Genomic DNA, 16,338 nt, shown 5'->3' with positions numbered 1-16,338 from the left:
TGAAAAAATTGCATTTGTTAAAACCACCATTTGTTTTAAATGCAGCCCTTCTTGTAGATGGCTTTCTCCCATTAAGAATAGCCTTATTTCCTGTTTTTATTACTGCTTCAAATTTCAAAACCAAGGTTAGAGGCGGTCATAGCAATCGCTATCACCGCCATGTTATAACGACAGTTTAGGATTGATTTGGCATAAGCAATTATCGCCGCCCTCAAATGATGGACCCGGATAACAGAAAGGGTGCACCAGATACAAATGCTGTAGTCATAACAGGCTCATGAATGATGCCCGCTGCGAAATCAAAAGAAAAATCAAGCGAAATGCATACAGGCTTGCAAATGCTGCATGACGTATTGATGTTCTTGCGCGATGTCTATAAGAGGGCGTCCTGATGCCAGAGATAAATGTGAGCTTCGGCAGCAATGGAAGGGAACCGAAATAAAATGCTGTAATAATATAATCGATAGACATTCGATTTGACATGGTCCAAAAGGTCTGTTTATTGGAAACTGTGCATTGCGCATATTCTACGGAAGGTCTTGAACGCGGCAGCAGATGACCATTTTTGAATCCGGACTCTAAAATCACAGCATGCATTTTGTAACTCCGATTCTTTATTTTCCATTATCTCGACCTGGCTCTTGCTAATTCTTCATATACCACGATTCTGTAACCGTGCGTAATCGTGGGATTTCGTATATGCCTGGTTGATTAATGCTTGATTCCTTCCGCACTACCCAAGCGCCCATCGTAAATAATAGAGAGTTCACTGGTTTTAACCAGTACTGTCATTGTCCCGAAAGGCAATTACGATTATGTTTGCTAGATGCATCCTATTTAGATACTTTAGCTATGTATCCGGAACGCGGAACTTCAATGAAATCGGAAAATTACACAGGAATCTGCAAAATGTATTTTGTATTTCTGCTCATCAGTAGTATAGATACAAAATTTTCTATTTCTATACTCTGTAATGATACTGCAATAAAAATTACCACAAAACCAAAACCACTGTAGATCAAGCTTGAATAATATGAATTTGAACTGTGACTGAATCACTTGCAATTGACTCACGAGTACACCAGTTCTTAAGTACTACACGCAGGGCATAAGCGTCTCACGCGCTTCCCACAGTTGTTGTTATCGATAGCAATTTACCAACTCTAGGGACACGTATCCAAAACTATTGATTACACACACTCATCTATCTATACCTAAAGCAAAGACGAACGGCGGACACAATGTACTACTTGCTGGATTATAGTTCCACGACGTCACGTACCATATTGTAATTTTACTTTTTTTTTTTTTTGGTGAAATGAAATGGATCTCGATCAGGTTTTCACCCAGAACCCAAGAACCTCTGACACGCGCATATAATATGCCGTAATTCTGTCACTTGTCGAATTATGGTACCAATTAGGGATGGTGTGAACGTAAGGTTCACATTCGCATTTTGTGCGTGAACCTCAGAAATTTAGAGGTTCAAGTTCACAAACGCACCTTGGTAGGTTCTGCACTGTGGACCTTTTTCATATAGTACAATTTTCACTTCATTATAACATGTTTGGTCGAAATTTATTGCGTTTCAACCGCGGGCCACTATATGCATGGCGCTTGCTGGCAGCATAAAAAAGTCAACGCTGAACGTAAATGCACCTTTACAATCTCAAAAATTTTACTTGCTTTGTTACAAAAGTTTGCTCGAATATCTAGTGACTCTCTACTGCAGAGGTCTCAAACACGCGGCCCGCGACGGCATTTTGGATTTTTGAGTATTCGACAATTTATTCAACTGCCACATATCTTTGATCGATTTGAGAACTTAGAGTTCACTCTGAAACTACTCCAAAAATCGGAAATCTCATCAGACTTCACTATCACATCACTCTCAAAAGCTATCATGCGGTGGAAGATCAGCTATTAGGTCACATTTTTAGTTCATGATGATAAAACACGACCCGTTGATGATTCCTGACTGAAAATTGTGATTGGGACTTGAGGCCAACATTTCGTAAAATGACTCGAATTCGGACTGACTGGATTATATAATATAAATGACTCGAGTTTAGTTAAACGTTAGAATCACAGAAGGACTTGTGACTGGGAACTCCGTGACTAATTTGTACGACCAGTTATGCAACAAACCATTAAACTATCATGGGAAATACTGAAATAGTAGACTAATATATCAAAATGTCGTTACTTGTGTTACGTAGCATATATAGCTATCTAATCAAGTCAACATGGAATCCATTGGCATTCAGTCACCCCCGATATGTATAGTTAGTTTTACACCTGGGTGATCTTTGGTCTCTTCATCCATATTATTATTGGCGGTGGCGAGTAAGGTAGTGGTACGCTCCGCAGCTGTAACACCAATGGATTATTCGGTGATTGGATGTTTCTATTCTACGGGTTCTTAAGCAAGGGTCTGTGGCCCCTTCGGGGTACGAAGCACCGCATCAGGGGATCCGAGATGCATTATGGAATTATAGGCCTATATGCTATCTAGAACTTGAAATTATGTTGCAAACCAACCAAAAGTGGAATATTTTCTGGGCTAATTTATTCAACTGATAAATATTCTTCGCACTATGCACGATTTAACGAGACTATGCTTTTTGATCCCGCCCCGTCAAATAAAGCCTACTTGGTCATTATACATTAAATACCCCTATTATTGATGGTGCGGCCCGCGGCGTCACCAAAACTAGGAAATTGGCCCGCGAACACTTTTGAGTTTGAGACCTCTGCTCTACTGTGAGCTTGACCCGCAATCACACAACATCAAGAGCGAAATACACTAAATGTAGGTAGTCGGCGAATTATGCTTATTCAACCAATCAATGAAATTGATATCGTTGTCTGATGAAAAAAAATCCAGCGGGCGTTCCGGGTCAATCGAGATTTCATATGTTTTGTATCATAACAAAAACAAATCCGTGCGATTGAGCGGTTGGCTACTAATGTGTAACTTGTTGATGGGGTAATCAGCAGCAAGTACAGAAACCCGTTTTACACTCTGTTCAATATTTACGTAGCAATACTCAGCGCCGAATACATGGTCCGGTCCGGCCTAGACCGGTAAGGCGTAAGCTTATACTCCCTTGCAAGTCCTCGTCGAAATTGTTGGCAAAGTGACGGAAGATATTGATTTTATGGGATTATTATATCATTTGATTGCCCCAGTTGATACATTTAGCGACGTTTAATACATCAATATGTACTTCAGCTTTGTAACATTATGTGGCCCGAGTCGTCGCTAGGTATCGTGTACAAATAGGCTATCACTTCACTGAAATGTGGGGCTGGAATTAGCAATATGACGTCACGTGACGTCATGAGGCTTACGTTCGCGTTCACACAGAACCTTTCAAAAAGGTTCGCGTTCACACGAACCTGAATCACTCAGAGGTTCACATTATCCCCAGTATCAATGTTGCCAGCAGCACCGTTTCGTCGAAGTGGATACTTGTGTTCACAAAATGAATCGGGAGAAATGGTAGATAGATTGGACTTAACCGGAACCATAGTTTCTCAGTTAACCTCTATTTGGTGAATTCCCTTCTCCGAAGACGCTTCTCCGATATTGATTTTTGCAACACAACAATGGAAGCGCAAAACACCATTCCAATATGCCCGAAGACGCTTTTCAGTTACCCGATGAAATTCTCTTACAATAAGCACTGTTTGAAACGACGAGGGTCATAGCTCATAATCTATAGAATCAATGAATGGATAGTGGAAATTTTCATCTAACTGCTAATTATCATTATCAATCTATCTATACCCGATTCATCGCCAATTGCTTCGTCCAAGTTTCGTGACATCAATCAAGTTCCTGGTTTTCCGTTCTCAGGAGTGGAGATGGACAAGAAACATGTATACACGGTGTTAGTTCCTTCACGTCTGCCTTCCTATATTCAATTGAGACCCAAGTGAGAATACTTACTATCATAATACAAACGTATGTACGCAGGGTTTGGTGATATTTCACTAATCGGCAAAATTTCTCATAGGTAACAATTGGGTTCGGCACACGTTATATTACTGACGAATGTGCGCACGCTATGTTGGTTCTGCTAATCCAAAGTTTACTCGGGTCCATTTTGGATGCTTTCATGGTGAGTTTAATATTCGACGGCATTTCGTGTGTCGCAGTGGCTCTGTGGCGTCATTACATTGTCAAGTATATCCCCCCACTGATCCCGCCCACCAACTACCTCATTTATCCATATTAGGTCCGACTATTTAAGAAGTTGTCCGTCCTTAAGCTCTATAGCAATACCGTATGAAATTACAATGGTTATGAGTCTCTATTTTTCCATTTCACTTCATCATAGGCCGCCCACTACACTAAAAGATTGAATTAATAAATAAGTAGATTTTATTTTTATGGTCTGCAGTTAATTTATGCTGACAATTTCATAATCATGATATGCAATGGAATAATATATTAATATGAAACCAACCCAAATATTTTCGGCTGACTCTCGTCACGGGTAATCGTCAGCAACTAGTAGAGAATTAGAAAGAACATAGGCCTATATGAACAATCGTATCACAAATGTGGTGTCACCGGCGTAAAATCTCGAATAATACATGGAGCGAAGCGAACCCATTCTATATCTTCGATTCGTACACAGAATCGATCAAGCTCGACTTGAGTGCAGAGTTTAATAAACGGGTCAATGTTTTACGACGTTATAGGCTTCATCACTCATAGGGCGAAGTCGCTCGTTTTAAACATTCATCTCGGGCTTTAAAGATTCCCGGCGTTTCTTTTTTTAGTTTACTACCTACTTTACAGCGTAGTCAATCTTCAATATCCGGACCCTCGCAATAAATTTCGAAACATAAGTTGATTTGTTGCTTCCCCATATTATCGATCTAGGTCGGTTGCATGTTCGTGAAGATTTCACAACCAAAGAAGCGGGCGGAAACCATAATGTTCAGCAGAACGGCGGTGATCTGCGCACGCGATGGAAAAGTCTGCTTCATGTTTCGGTATGTCTAATGTCCGCGTAACGTGCCTGTACAGAGTTTCAAAGATTTCGTAATGTAATCTGTGCAGCATGCAGCTCGGCCAGTGACGATGGATCTCACCCGCAATTATGACATACATCCTTTTCAAAATTGGATTTTGGCCCATACCAGACTTGAACAATTAGATAATTCTATTAGTTGTCTAATTAAAATAATTAGAGCAAAATAACGGTAATATAATTCTAATTTAATCTAATATAATTTGTGAACAGTTTCCTATGCTATAATTTTAATTCGAATACAATTTCTGGTGTTCCAGAAAATGCTACAGGAGAACAAAATAGTGTGAAGCGAGCCGAGCTTGCCAAACAGACATTTGCCATTCTCGTGCTTATGGGATCTAACCGCGATATCGTGTTATATGAACATGATTCAATTTCCAAGTTTTAGCGAATTCAGTAATTCTAATTATACTATAACTTGGAAAAACCGCTGTAGCTATAATTCTAATTCTAGTCTATAATTTGTAAAAAATGTATAGCTATAAGTCTAATTCTAGTCTATAATTTGTAAAAAATGTATAGCTATAAGTCTAATTGTATTCCAATTTAGAAAAAATGACCTTTTCTAGTTGTCCATGTCTGCCCCTATACGCTAATATATGACACAGCATATGGTTACCGATTAAATTCAACGGAATCTATACATTTACCTGAATAATTAAGATGATAACTAGGGCGGTTTTTTTTACATGTCAAAATTGTAGCGTTAGGTCAAAATTTGTCAAAATTTTTCAGAAAATTAAAAAAATTTTGACGTCTGCATTTTGTTTGTATCGTTGATTTAGCACTGTCGGTGAACTTATAATTTGATAATTTACCGCCTTTAGCCTATTTTATAGGCCTACCGTTGTAAACGGCTAATCGTCTGCTCATTGTGAATCATAAACGGTAAAAAAACAAATAATAGGTAGACATGGTGTTATGGTCAACGTACCGCAATATCCTAACTGAAGAAAGACTTCTTGTGGATTGCATCATTCTTATATTAAGAAGCGCATGATGAAAAATTGTGATGTAGACAACATTGTCAGAATGAAGCAACACGGTGTGTCACAAGCACCAGCAGTGTACGCACAACTTGAGTGTTGTCGGCCAACAACTGCTGCTGTTGAACGTCCTTGGCAAGCTTCTTAGTAAGGACGTGCACTTTCTGCCCAAGAATGTAGGAAAGCATCTCTCGTTGTACTACAAAAAATTTTAATTATTTCTACCATAATACATATTGTAACCACTGGAATTCTTCATAGGGCCAGATTTCGTTAAAATATTGTTTTTTTCATGTAAAAACATGCCCGTTTCTCAGCCAAAAACGTTTTTTCAGGCCAAACTACTTCGTTAAAACAGTCAGTTCAAACCAGAAATGAAGATAAGTGGTGCAATTTTAACATTATGTGGGAAAACATCTAATTTGCATACGTTAGGTCAAAATTTGGTCAAAATTCAGTTTTTTTAGGTCAAAATTTTCTTTTTTTAGGTAAAAAAAAACCGCCCTAATGATAACCTAAATACCAGGGATTCTTGGGGCAAATAGTGTCTGTTACGTTCTCAAAGTCTGCGGTTGCATAAGCGGATAACTAATGCATGGAAGAGAGATGCTATATAGCTCATTCATGTTTCCGCTACGAAGATCATGCCATGTCTTATCAATGCGACGACGCGTGTCTTGTCACAAATACGTCAGAGAGCATACGGCTCATCTCTCAAATGTGACGCCACGTTACATAAATGACTCGCTCTGCAGACACGTGATATACAATTATACAACATACATACACCCAATGTCAAAATTATCAGTGATGGTAATATAGGTTTTTGTACGATATGTTAGCGGTTCGTTCACCACTAATAATATTAGCTCCTACAAGCTATTTGTATGTATGCGGTGAGCTTCTAGGGCAGTGGTTCTCAAACTTTTTTCGACACGCCCGCCTTTATGACAATCAAAAATTTCGCAGCCTCCTCCTCATGGTATCAAAAAATAATAAAGAGAGCAATCAGTATGCTAGCAATCCCAATGGATAGTTTGATGGCATTGAAGGTCATGACTGTTTATGAGAGAATTCTAAAAGACGAAACTCGGACAATATACAAAGCAATATCCATGCAATGGGGGAAAATCGCGAGAAGCGCGAATATTTTTCAAGTTAACTGCGGCTTCGCCCCCCCTCCTTGAGAGGCTTTCACGCCCCCCATTTTGAGAACCACTGTTCTAGGAGATGCAGCGCTTAACTATACAGTTGAATAATGTATTCATATTGAATAAACCGAATATATTTTCGGCTAGCAATCATTAGGGTTAATCGTCAGCCACTACTGGGAATTTGAAAAAACATTGTATATATAGACAATCGTATCACGAAATATGGCGTTACCGGCATGGAATTTCGAGTTATCGACGCGAAGAGATCGCCCAAGTTCAATGTACTAATTTAGATGGTATACGAGTTCATTCTGTTGGCATAAACTAGGTTGGCGTATTTTGCCAAACTTCGACTCCAAGGCATGCAAATGAATGTGTGAGCGGCTCCTAACGACGCGATATCTGTAGTCTCGATAATAACAGAATTATTCAACAAATGTTTGCCGATGACAAAATCCGTGGCCTTTGCATGTTCTAATTTACTTTAGGCTTCAGGGAATGGCGACTTTTTCCCCGAGCGTGATTTACGTGTTACCTATATAAAAACATACCATAATAAATATATATCATGGTATTCAATCGCGATTTAATCGGCCTCGCGCTATAGTGTTGCGTAGCGTGAAAATAATCAGGATGGTGACTGAAGTGTTGAATTTGCCAATACTATTTCTGCGTAGCCGTATATCTAGGATAATCACGACAGCTATCAGTAGCTGGTAATCAGCCATGTTTCGGTTTTAACTGGCAACCCATTTCCCAGGGTGGGAGATTTGAGAAATTCTCATATCGTGGAGGCGCAAATCCGAGCAAAGATGATCCAAGACCGATATTCGCCGGAAGGCGAATTCATGCCGTTAGATCAGACGGACCTGAACGTAGGCTTTAACACGGGAGCCGACCGGCTACTTTTGGTAAGGGTTTGGGACATGCGATAATTAAAAACATTTGAGAAAAGTGGTCGCAATTGACAGGTAACTCCACAAATAATATGCCATGTCATCGATCAAGATTCGCCGTTTTGGGGTATATCGGAAATGCAGTTGAAGAAGGACGAATTCGAAGTAGTGGTTATTTTGGAAGGAATGGTTGAAGCTACAGGTTAGAAATACGACGAAGTTAAGAGTTTCAAAAGTACAATTACTCAGTGTTTTTGAAGTAACTCGAATCGATTTGCAATTTCTCGTGACTCTGCTTAATTGGAGTCATTTTAGAAAAAATCGAAATTGACTCGGACTCGACTTGAGTTATTTTTGACTGTCTCGATCAAATCTTACCACTCGTGGCATATTATATGACTTGATTCTTGTTACATATTTTGATAGTCTTTCGCGGGTGTCTCATATTCTCTTATATTTTCTCACATGTATGCAATGATATACCACCACAGTTCATTCACAATCCTAACTTACAGCATGAGCATTTGAGCACTGCCACGTAATATGATTCAGTTTTATCAAATGAAATCGGCGTCGCTCTAAGACACCAACGTGATTCGGTATGTTGAAATTCACTCGAATCAGCGTGTTCGTTCTCTCTACACGGGAGCACAATAAAATTGGGCCAATTCACAAGTGCCGCATATAGCGCGCATAATGTTACGCTAACGGTCTTGGATTAATCGAAGCCACACTTTTGTACATCATCTCTCTCTCTCTCTCTCTCTCTCTCTCTCTCTCTCTCTCTCTCTCTCTCTCTCTCTCTCTCTCTCTCTCTCTCTCTCTCTCTCTCTCTCTCTCTCTCTCTCTCTCTCTCTCTCTCTCTCTCTCTCTCTCTCTCTCTCTCTCTCTCTCTCTCGTCCCCTACTTAATATTATCACCTCCATGGATCTCACCACTATTATGTTCTATTGATTCCTTTGACATTGATTCTTTTTATTACAAGCATATTCATTAACACTCCCTACCGTGCTGAATACGTTATCAGCGATAATCATACGTGTGCATTCTCATATTTGGTAGCATTATAAACAGGAATGACTTGCCAAGCAAGAAGCTCTTACACCGAAAAAGAAGTTATCTGGGGGCATCGATTTGATCAAATACTAAGAGCGGATAAGGATTACTACGAGGTGAGCGAGAACCCTATATTATAAATACCTCGCTGTGATAAGCACAAGAGCTTTCAATGGTAAACTATACAATTATGGGTCAATTTTCTTCTTCAGATAAACTATTCCATGTTTCATGATACCGCGCAAATGACGTTCGACAAATTCAGTGCCAGAGCCAGAGTAGATCCTGAGAAGGTGGGTTAGCTTGTTTACGCCCGTACGGTTGGTTGGAAACTTGCTCATTACACGATTTCCGTTGAGAGTTTCCACTGTGTAGACGAGAATCGTGCGTCTCGGCGATTCCTATACGATACCTCACCAGTGTAGTGTGCAACTCGTGTAATCGACACTTCCTGGCGCGGTATTTTGCGTACACACCCAATCGATCATGTCAAATACACTAGTTCTTGAAGGAGATATGTGTATCAGAGGTGAAACTGATTATGTTTGTGTACCACCTCAAGGGAACAGCTTAATTGCATGGCCAATTCGTGAAGACGTCATCAGCACAAGCATAACCGACGACACTCTTTTCCGAAGATACATCTACGTATTTCTTTTCGTAATTTTCTTCAATCTCGGGCCCCCAGTGAAACATAATGAACACGTACGCTAATATGGGACCATACGCGGAACATTGAATTTTGGCTGGGACACAAAACAAAAATCAACCACAATACAGATCTAACTACACACCTATTACATTACTATATATTGCTGGTGCACGAAATGAACTGTACACCAGCAGAGCATTAACAGAACAAAAACGGTACAATCTAATTTTTCACACAAAGAAAAACGTTACACCACAACAGCTACTGATCAGCGGTAATTGCCTACAACCAATGATTGTCAAGACGATTGTGTCATCATAAATCATATGTATGAGTTGAGTGTTTGTCTTGAAGTCCACAAGGCAGTGGTTCTCAAACTTTCTGGACAGGCCCCCGTGATGATAGTGAAAAATTTTGCGACCCCCCAACTCATAGTTTGATGTCATGGAAGGTTTTCAATGTTAAGAGACTTCTCAAATATGAAATGAGAGACTTCTGAAAGATGAAATTAAAACTCAACACTGGGAAATAATTATGAGCTGAAGGGGAAGATTTTCACTTCGATACCATGTCAAAAATAATCATGTGCAATGGTAGCAGGTATAGCGTAAACATATTTGAGCGATTTTGGTGTCTAATACCATCTTTTACCCGACTTAAGTTTGGCTTGAAGGTACCTGAGCTTGAGCTAAATTAAAAACTAATAGGGCGGAGCGCACTCAATTCAAACCTGCCTGTTCTTCACGGGACAAACAATTTTTCTCCACGTATCACAGGTGTTCAGAAAGAGAATAATTCAATTGAGTACTTTTCGTCTATAATAAAATGCGCTTCTCAAGAGTGCCATTAACTACGAAATGTGTCCTAATGTAGTATACCCGGAGTTCGTCGTTGTGAGCCACTTCGATTTAAACCCTTGTTTCTTAGATTAAAGGCATATTACACCTGGTACATGAAATGGCCTTATAAGGAAATATCTCATTTCTCTATAACCGTGTGCCTTTTAACGCAACCTGTTATCTGCACATACGCTTTGCAGACAGACCATAATAGCATCAGCTAACAGCTATGTGCATTTACTTAGTTGCTCATAATCCAGATACATCTTCTGATCGGTCGAAATCAAGCAGCGATGTATGGATGCTACGACCCAACTATGACATTCAAATCGTGATATAAGTAGGATTCTTGCCGTTGTTGGAACTTTGAATTTTCAGCCCATATTTACCTCATTCTGAGTTCAAGAAACATCATTTCTCTCAGGTGGCTTCACCCCCTCCTTCACATGCTTTCACGCCCCTCATGGGGGCACTCCCCCGGTTTCAGAACCACTCAAATATGGGCACCCCTGAGACAGGCACTGAAAACCCCTAGAGTTACATGGAACACCGGTTAAATATCACTAATGATTATTGATAAATGGAGTTAAATCGTAACTGCTATCTCTCGATAGAAAAAAGAGGAAATGGCATTAATGGAAAAAGAAGATGATGAACACGGCAAGACACAGGAGGAACCTATCAAGCGTAGACGGAAAAGTATACTTCCACAAGTGCAACAAGTCCCAGTCAGGTATAGTTCCCAAGACGAGCCCCATGTAACATGTCCTGCTGACATGCAGTATCAACTTTAAACAGTGCTTGCATCATTCCGAAAGTAATATTTCATTACGCAGACAAACCTTAATATACGTGTAACACTAAATCCTCTCCGCATTGGCGTTATTGTTCGTTTGATATCATCTACGTCTATCTGTAAATTAGCCGTAATACTCACTTCCTATATCAGCTTAACCATGTTAACTTCGTGATAGAACTTGAGAAAACAATATCGCAAGTTCAATTCTTATCGATGCACTATGCAAATTAGGTACCAATTTCTGAGCAGTAGATGTCGCGCTCGTCAATTGGATTCAATCATAGAGCTATATTTGACCGTGCAAATTAGGTTATAAATTCAGATTGACTATATTCGGGTTAACTAGGATGAACTCAATGGCGTATTGGCATATTGATCTTTTCTCCATTACGAGCTGGAGCGCGGGCACGGCGTCAAGAAAACAATGTCAAGGGGATTATCGGTACTGAATGTACTCTATGGATATTATGTCGCACTCAGTTTTGGACTAAAGGCATGACGGATAGTGTGTAGTACAAGGGTCGGCAAGGCGAGTCATTTCCACTGACCCCCCCCCCCTCCGAGTCAAATCCGAGTCCAAGTACAAAGGTTCGAGTCCGAGCTGAAGTGTTGTGACTCGACTCCGGATCCAAGTCGTTGTGCTCACTGTTCATGTTCGACTCCAACTCTGTTCGACTCACTTTTTACGACTAGGTTCCGGTGATATTGAATTCCTCGCATTCATAATATACTAATTCTTCTCACTTAACATTGCTTCCGGCCCTGTTTCACAAACCCCAGTATACTGGTTAGACCAGTGGTTCCCAAAGGGGGGATATCGCTGCCCTCGAGGGAGATTTTAAGAAGGAAGGAGCGAAATAAAGAATGGGTCGATTGTGGGGTAAATGCTTGGACGTTCAGTAAATTTTATTGATAGAAAAGCGACTCAGTGCTTGACTAATTCTAGCACAGGATAGGAGAAAATGAAGGTGGGGGGACCCACTGGGATAGACGAAATACCTATAATGTGGTAGTTTAGTATTCTTCACAAAGTTACAATGAAATGCCTAATCTTGGCCGTCCTATAGCCTCGAGTCAATAAACAAATTGCTTCAAGTCGCCCAAAAGTCGCGACTTGATTCGGACTCGAATCGAGTCATTACAACCCTGGGAGAGCCTAGGTAAACCTCCGACACTTGGGAAGGAATTCTGCAGTCGGACTCGATCCCAAAAGGTATTGCCGTTACAGTTGTGGATCGCGCAACTACACTATCTTGCCACTACATCTCCTAGTTTCTTTCTCATTGAGTTCCTGCGCTTATGTGCGATTCCTCGTCACAGTTGCTTCACCCGATTCTGGCTGTACTTACGATCGGGACGCCGAGACGGATTACGCAATCAGGACGCCGTAGCGGAAGAAAACCGAGAGATATACGCAAATTCCATTACGAGACCGCGAGCGGGCCAATCGAACTGCGCCAGCGATAACCATTCTTCCGCCAGTGATTCCGATATCACCGAAATGGGCGTGTGCTCCTCAAAACTCTCGATAAGACGCGATGACGGTAGATACTACAGAAAGTCGATAGTGTCGTTATTCGGCGAGAACGATTTAGCCGTCCGCACAGCGGGCAGCGACTTTCGAAGCAATTTCGCCCGCGATCAGAGAACTAACGACGAGGGTGCCTGTTCCGTATCGATGCCTAACGTGGTAGAGCCCTCAGAAAGCGTGCCAGCACTCGATCGACATTTTTCAGAGTATATGAAATCCATAAAACGCCGGCACGAGGAGGTATGAGGATGCGTATACGGTGTCGCAACGTATGTTTTCGAATCTGGAAACGTACACTCTAAACGGAAATCGTGTATTTCGCCGATTTTCACGCTGGTGTATGGTATGTAAATCCCTGCTTCTTAACCCTGTCGCCAGCGCCCCCTGGGGCGATTTGAATTTCGGACGGGGCATAAACGCTCGTGGGCGATGTGGGGCCGCTGGTACGGTATGCTGATGCCCAATACAAATGAAGTATCAGTATAGATAGAAGGTTTAGTAGTTCTGTAGGGGTTCTGGCGTTCCATTTTATTTTAGAAAGTATGAATCATTTGTAGGGATGGTGTGAACGTAAAGTTCACGTTCGCGTTCTGTGTGGGAACCTCAGAAATTCAGAGGAGCACGCTCACAAACGAGCCTTGGTAGGTTTTGCACTGTGAACCTTTTTCGCATGTTATAATTTTGACTTCATTATAACATCTTTGGTCGACATTTCTTGCATTTCCACTGCGGACCACTATATGCATGGTATTGGCAGCATAAAAATAATCAACACTAAACAAGCACGCACCTTGATGATCTCAAAAATTTTACTTCCTTTGTTACAAAAATGTTCTCGAATATTGAGTGACTCTCTGCTGTGAGCTTGACCCGCAATCAAACAATATCCAGAGCGAAATACACTACATATATAGGTAGTCAGCGAATGATTCTTATTCAACCAATCAATGATATTGATATAAAGAATTCATCGATGTCTGCTAAATATCAATGTAGCTCAGACTGTAACTCGGACGCCGAATACATTGCTCGGTCTGGCTTATACCTAGGGTTACCATATTCGACTAACGCTCCGGCGGGTATTTCGAGAGCCGAGTAGAAAGTTGACCTTTTTTCAGTCAACCGACCACAAAGTGGGAAAAATTAAGCATTTTTCGAGAATTCTACTCCGGTTTTGCAAGTCTGAAAATTGTGAAAAAGTGTCCTCTTTTTGGATTTCCAAAATATGGTAACCCTACTTATACCGTTAAGGCCTAAGCTTATATTCCCTTGCAAGTCCTCGTCGAAATTGTCGGCAAAGCGACGAAAGGTATTGATTTTATTATTATTATGTCATTTAAATGCCCCAGTTGAAACATTCGGCGACGTTAAAAACGTCACTATGTACTTCAGCTAGGGTTGCATTTAAAATAAAAATCAATTTAAAACAAACATGTCTAAAACAAGGCCCTAATTTAATACATGTTTTTATTGTTGTTTTTTAAGCCATGCCGTCACTAATATTCAATTGTGGCGTCATAGTGGATTGACATTGACAATTAGAAATATAGGGTAAATATAGCTCCTTTCACGAAATATCCGTACTAATAATCTTTAACCAATTATTTTGAGGGTTCCAACCATATATCGACATACGTCGGCTATATCGTGTGATAATTGCCCGTAGGCACATACAACATGTTTTTTTGGAAAGTTTTTACACAATTATGACATAAATTTAAAACTTGAAAAAATACATTTTTTTAGAGGCCTTTGTTTAAAACATGTTTTGCACGAAGTTTTCTAGAACACCGTTTGTTTTAAATGCAACCCTAACTTCAGCACTGTGGCATTATGTGGCCCGAGTCGTCGCTAGGCATTAATATAGGCTATCACTTCACTGAAATGTAGAGTTAGAATTAGGAATATGACGTCACGTGACGTCATGAGGTTCATGCTCGCGTTCACATGGCACCTTTTAAAACGTTTCGCGTTCACACGAACCTGAACCTTTCAGATGTTCACACCATCCCTAATAATTTGTACAGTAGAGATGCACGGCAGCTTTTTGGCTAAAGTGATCACCCAAATAGTGTATTCGAGAGCTAAAAAATGAAATTAGGATGTGAGATTGAAATCGAGTTGTATAAATCGGGCTCGAATCCGATAGGCTTGATGTGGGGGGGTGCGCGACAGACCATGGAAATATCTGAAAGGGGCTCAGGAAGAAAGTAGGTCATGATGAACCACCGGTGTAGTTCAAGTAACAGGGACTTTCGGGTACAGAATCATGCTTTCACACTCTTCCAATGGATAAAAAATGATTCAAATAAATCACTTCTTCTGGAGAGGTTCTGTTCTGTTTTCGTGTAGCACCTCAATCTATCCTAATAAGGTTTCACACGTAAATAAAACCTAATGCATCCTGAAATATATATCGTGTGTTCCACTCATTCCCACTGATTGGATGAGTGTGAAAGCACAATTTGGCATCTCAAAGTGCCGTTAACCTGATTTAAAGCCGACCCTACGGTGGAAATCCTATAGATAGGCCTACACCTATTTTATAGTCGTGTATTTACAGTGCATCGCTTCAACTGGAAAAAAGTTTTTTCATAGGAAAGTGTGTGAACCAGCGGTGCATTTACACGTAGGCCAATTGGTCAAAGTCACCGGTAACAAAAAATTAAACTGGCATTGAAAAATTGATGGTTCTCCGGATTGTACCTGGTGAACTAAGACTGACAGAATAAAATAGTGCCGCACTCTTTCGGGGGTCTGGCTCCTCCCTCGTTCATGTTCCACGGAACGTATATGTAGGGGTTTTGTTTCAAGCAGTATGGTTCTCAACCTTTTTTCCCTCCAGCGCCGCTTTGAAATATCGCCTATAAATCTGGCGCCTCTATACCCCATATATTCCAAGGAATGTAGTAAAAATGGGTAAGAGGCCGAAGTTCGGTCGATTCATTCGTGTTGGGACTTCACCATTCGAATATTTCGCGTTGGAGTCGCGTGAATGTATTCCAAACGAAGCAACCTTTGTTATTTAACGTTCATTTGAGGTTGTGGGCCGCAACACAAAACATGATCATCCTTTATGATACGATGAAGAGTATTTTGATAATTAAATTTTGTACATCTCAAAGATAGGTATTCATTTTTGCTAGAAAGCTTCAAAGCATCTTTATTGTACAAAGGGATCTCACTTTCAAATGTGGTACGGTGCCTCTTTGTTCGATTTCAACACGCGTCTTTCTTCAGCGCCCCCTTCCGCCATACCGCCCCAGATCGATTTCACCCCCTTCAAAGTCCAAATCGCCCCCTGGGGCGCTGGAGCCGAGGATAAGGACCACTGGTTTAAAATAAAAATGAATTTGGGTCAGACATGTTTAAAA

General features: G+C 40.6%; 1 protein-coding gene across 1 annotated transcript in view; it reads left to right on the top strand.

Moving 5' to 3' along the window:
- The window catches only part of LOC145443984 (uncharacterized), a 45,834-nt gene extending 29,496 nt beyond the window's left edge, over positions 1-16,338 (top strand). The window contains exons 6-14 of the mRNA XM_080321889.1: positions 3,871-3,941; positions 4,023-4,127; positions 4,898-5,010; positions 7,952-8,102; positions 8,163-8,289; positions 9,162-9,259; positions 9,356-9,436; positions 11,249-11,367; positions 12,754-16,338. Of these exons, the coding sequence (XP_080178015.1) occupies positions 3,871-3,941; positions 4,023-4,127; positions 4,898-5,010; positions 7,952-8,102; positions 8,163-8,289; positions 9,162-9,259; positions 9,356-9,436; positions 11,249-11,367; positions 12,754-13,210 (1,322 nt within the window). The 3' untranslated portion in view covers positions 13,211-16,338. The remainder of the gene's footprint in view (positions 1-3,870; positions 3,942-4,022; positions 4,128-4,897; positions 5,011-7,951; positions 8,103-8,162; positions 8,290-9,161; positions 9,260-9,355; positions 9,437-11,248; positions 11,368-12,753) is intronic.

The sequence above is a fragment of the Botryllus schlosseri genome, chromosome 8, assembly GCF_051294905.1.
Source record: "Botryllus schlosseri isolate E-star chromosome 8, Bs_hap1, whole genome shotgun sequence".
Classification (NCBI taxonomy): domain Eukaryota; kingdom Metazoa; phylum Chordata; class Ascidiacea; order Stolidobranchia; family Styelidae; genus Botryllus; species Botryllus schlosseri.
This window is presented reverse-complemented; position numbering and strand designations above follow the sequence as displayed.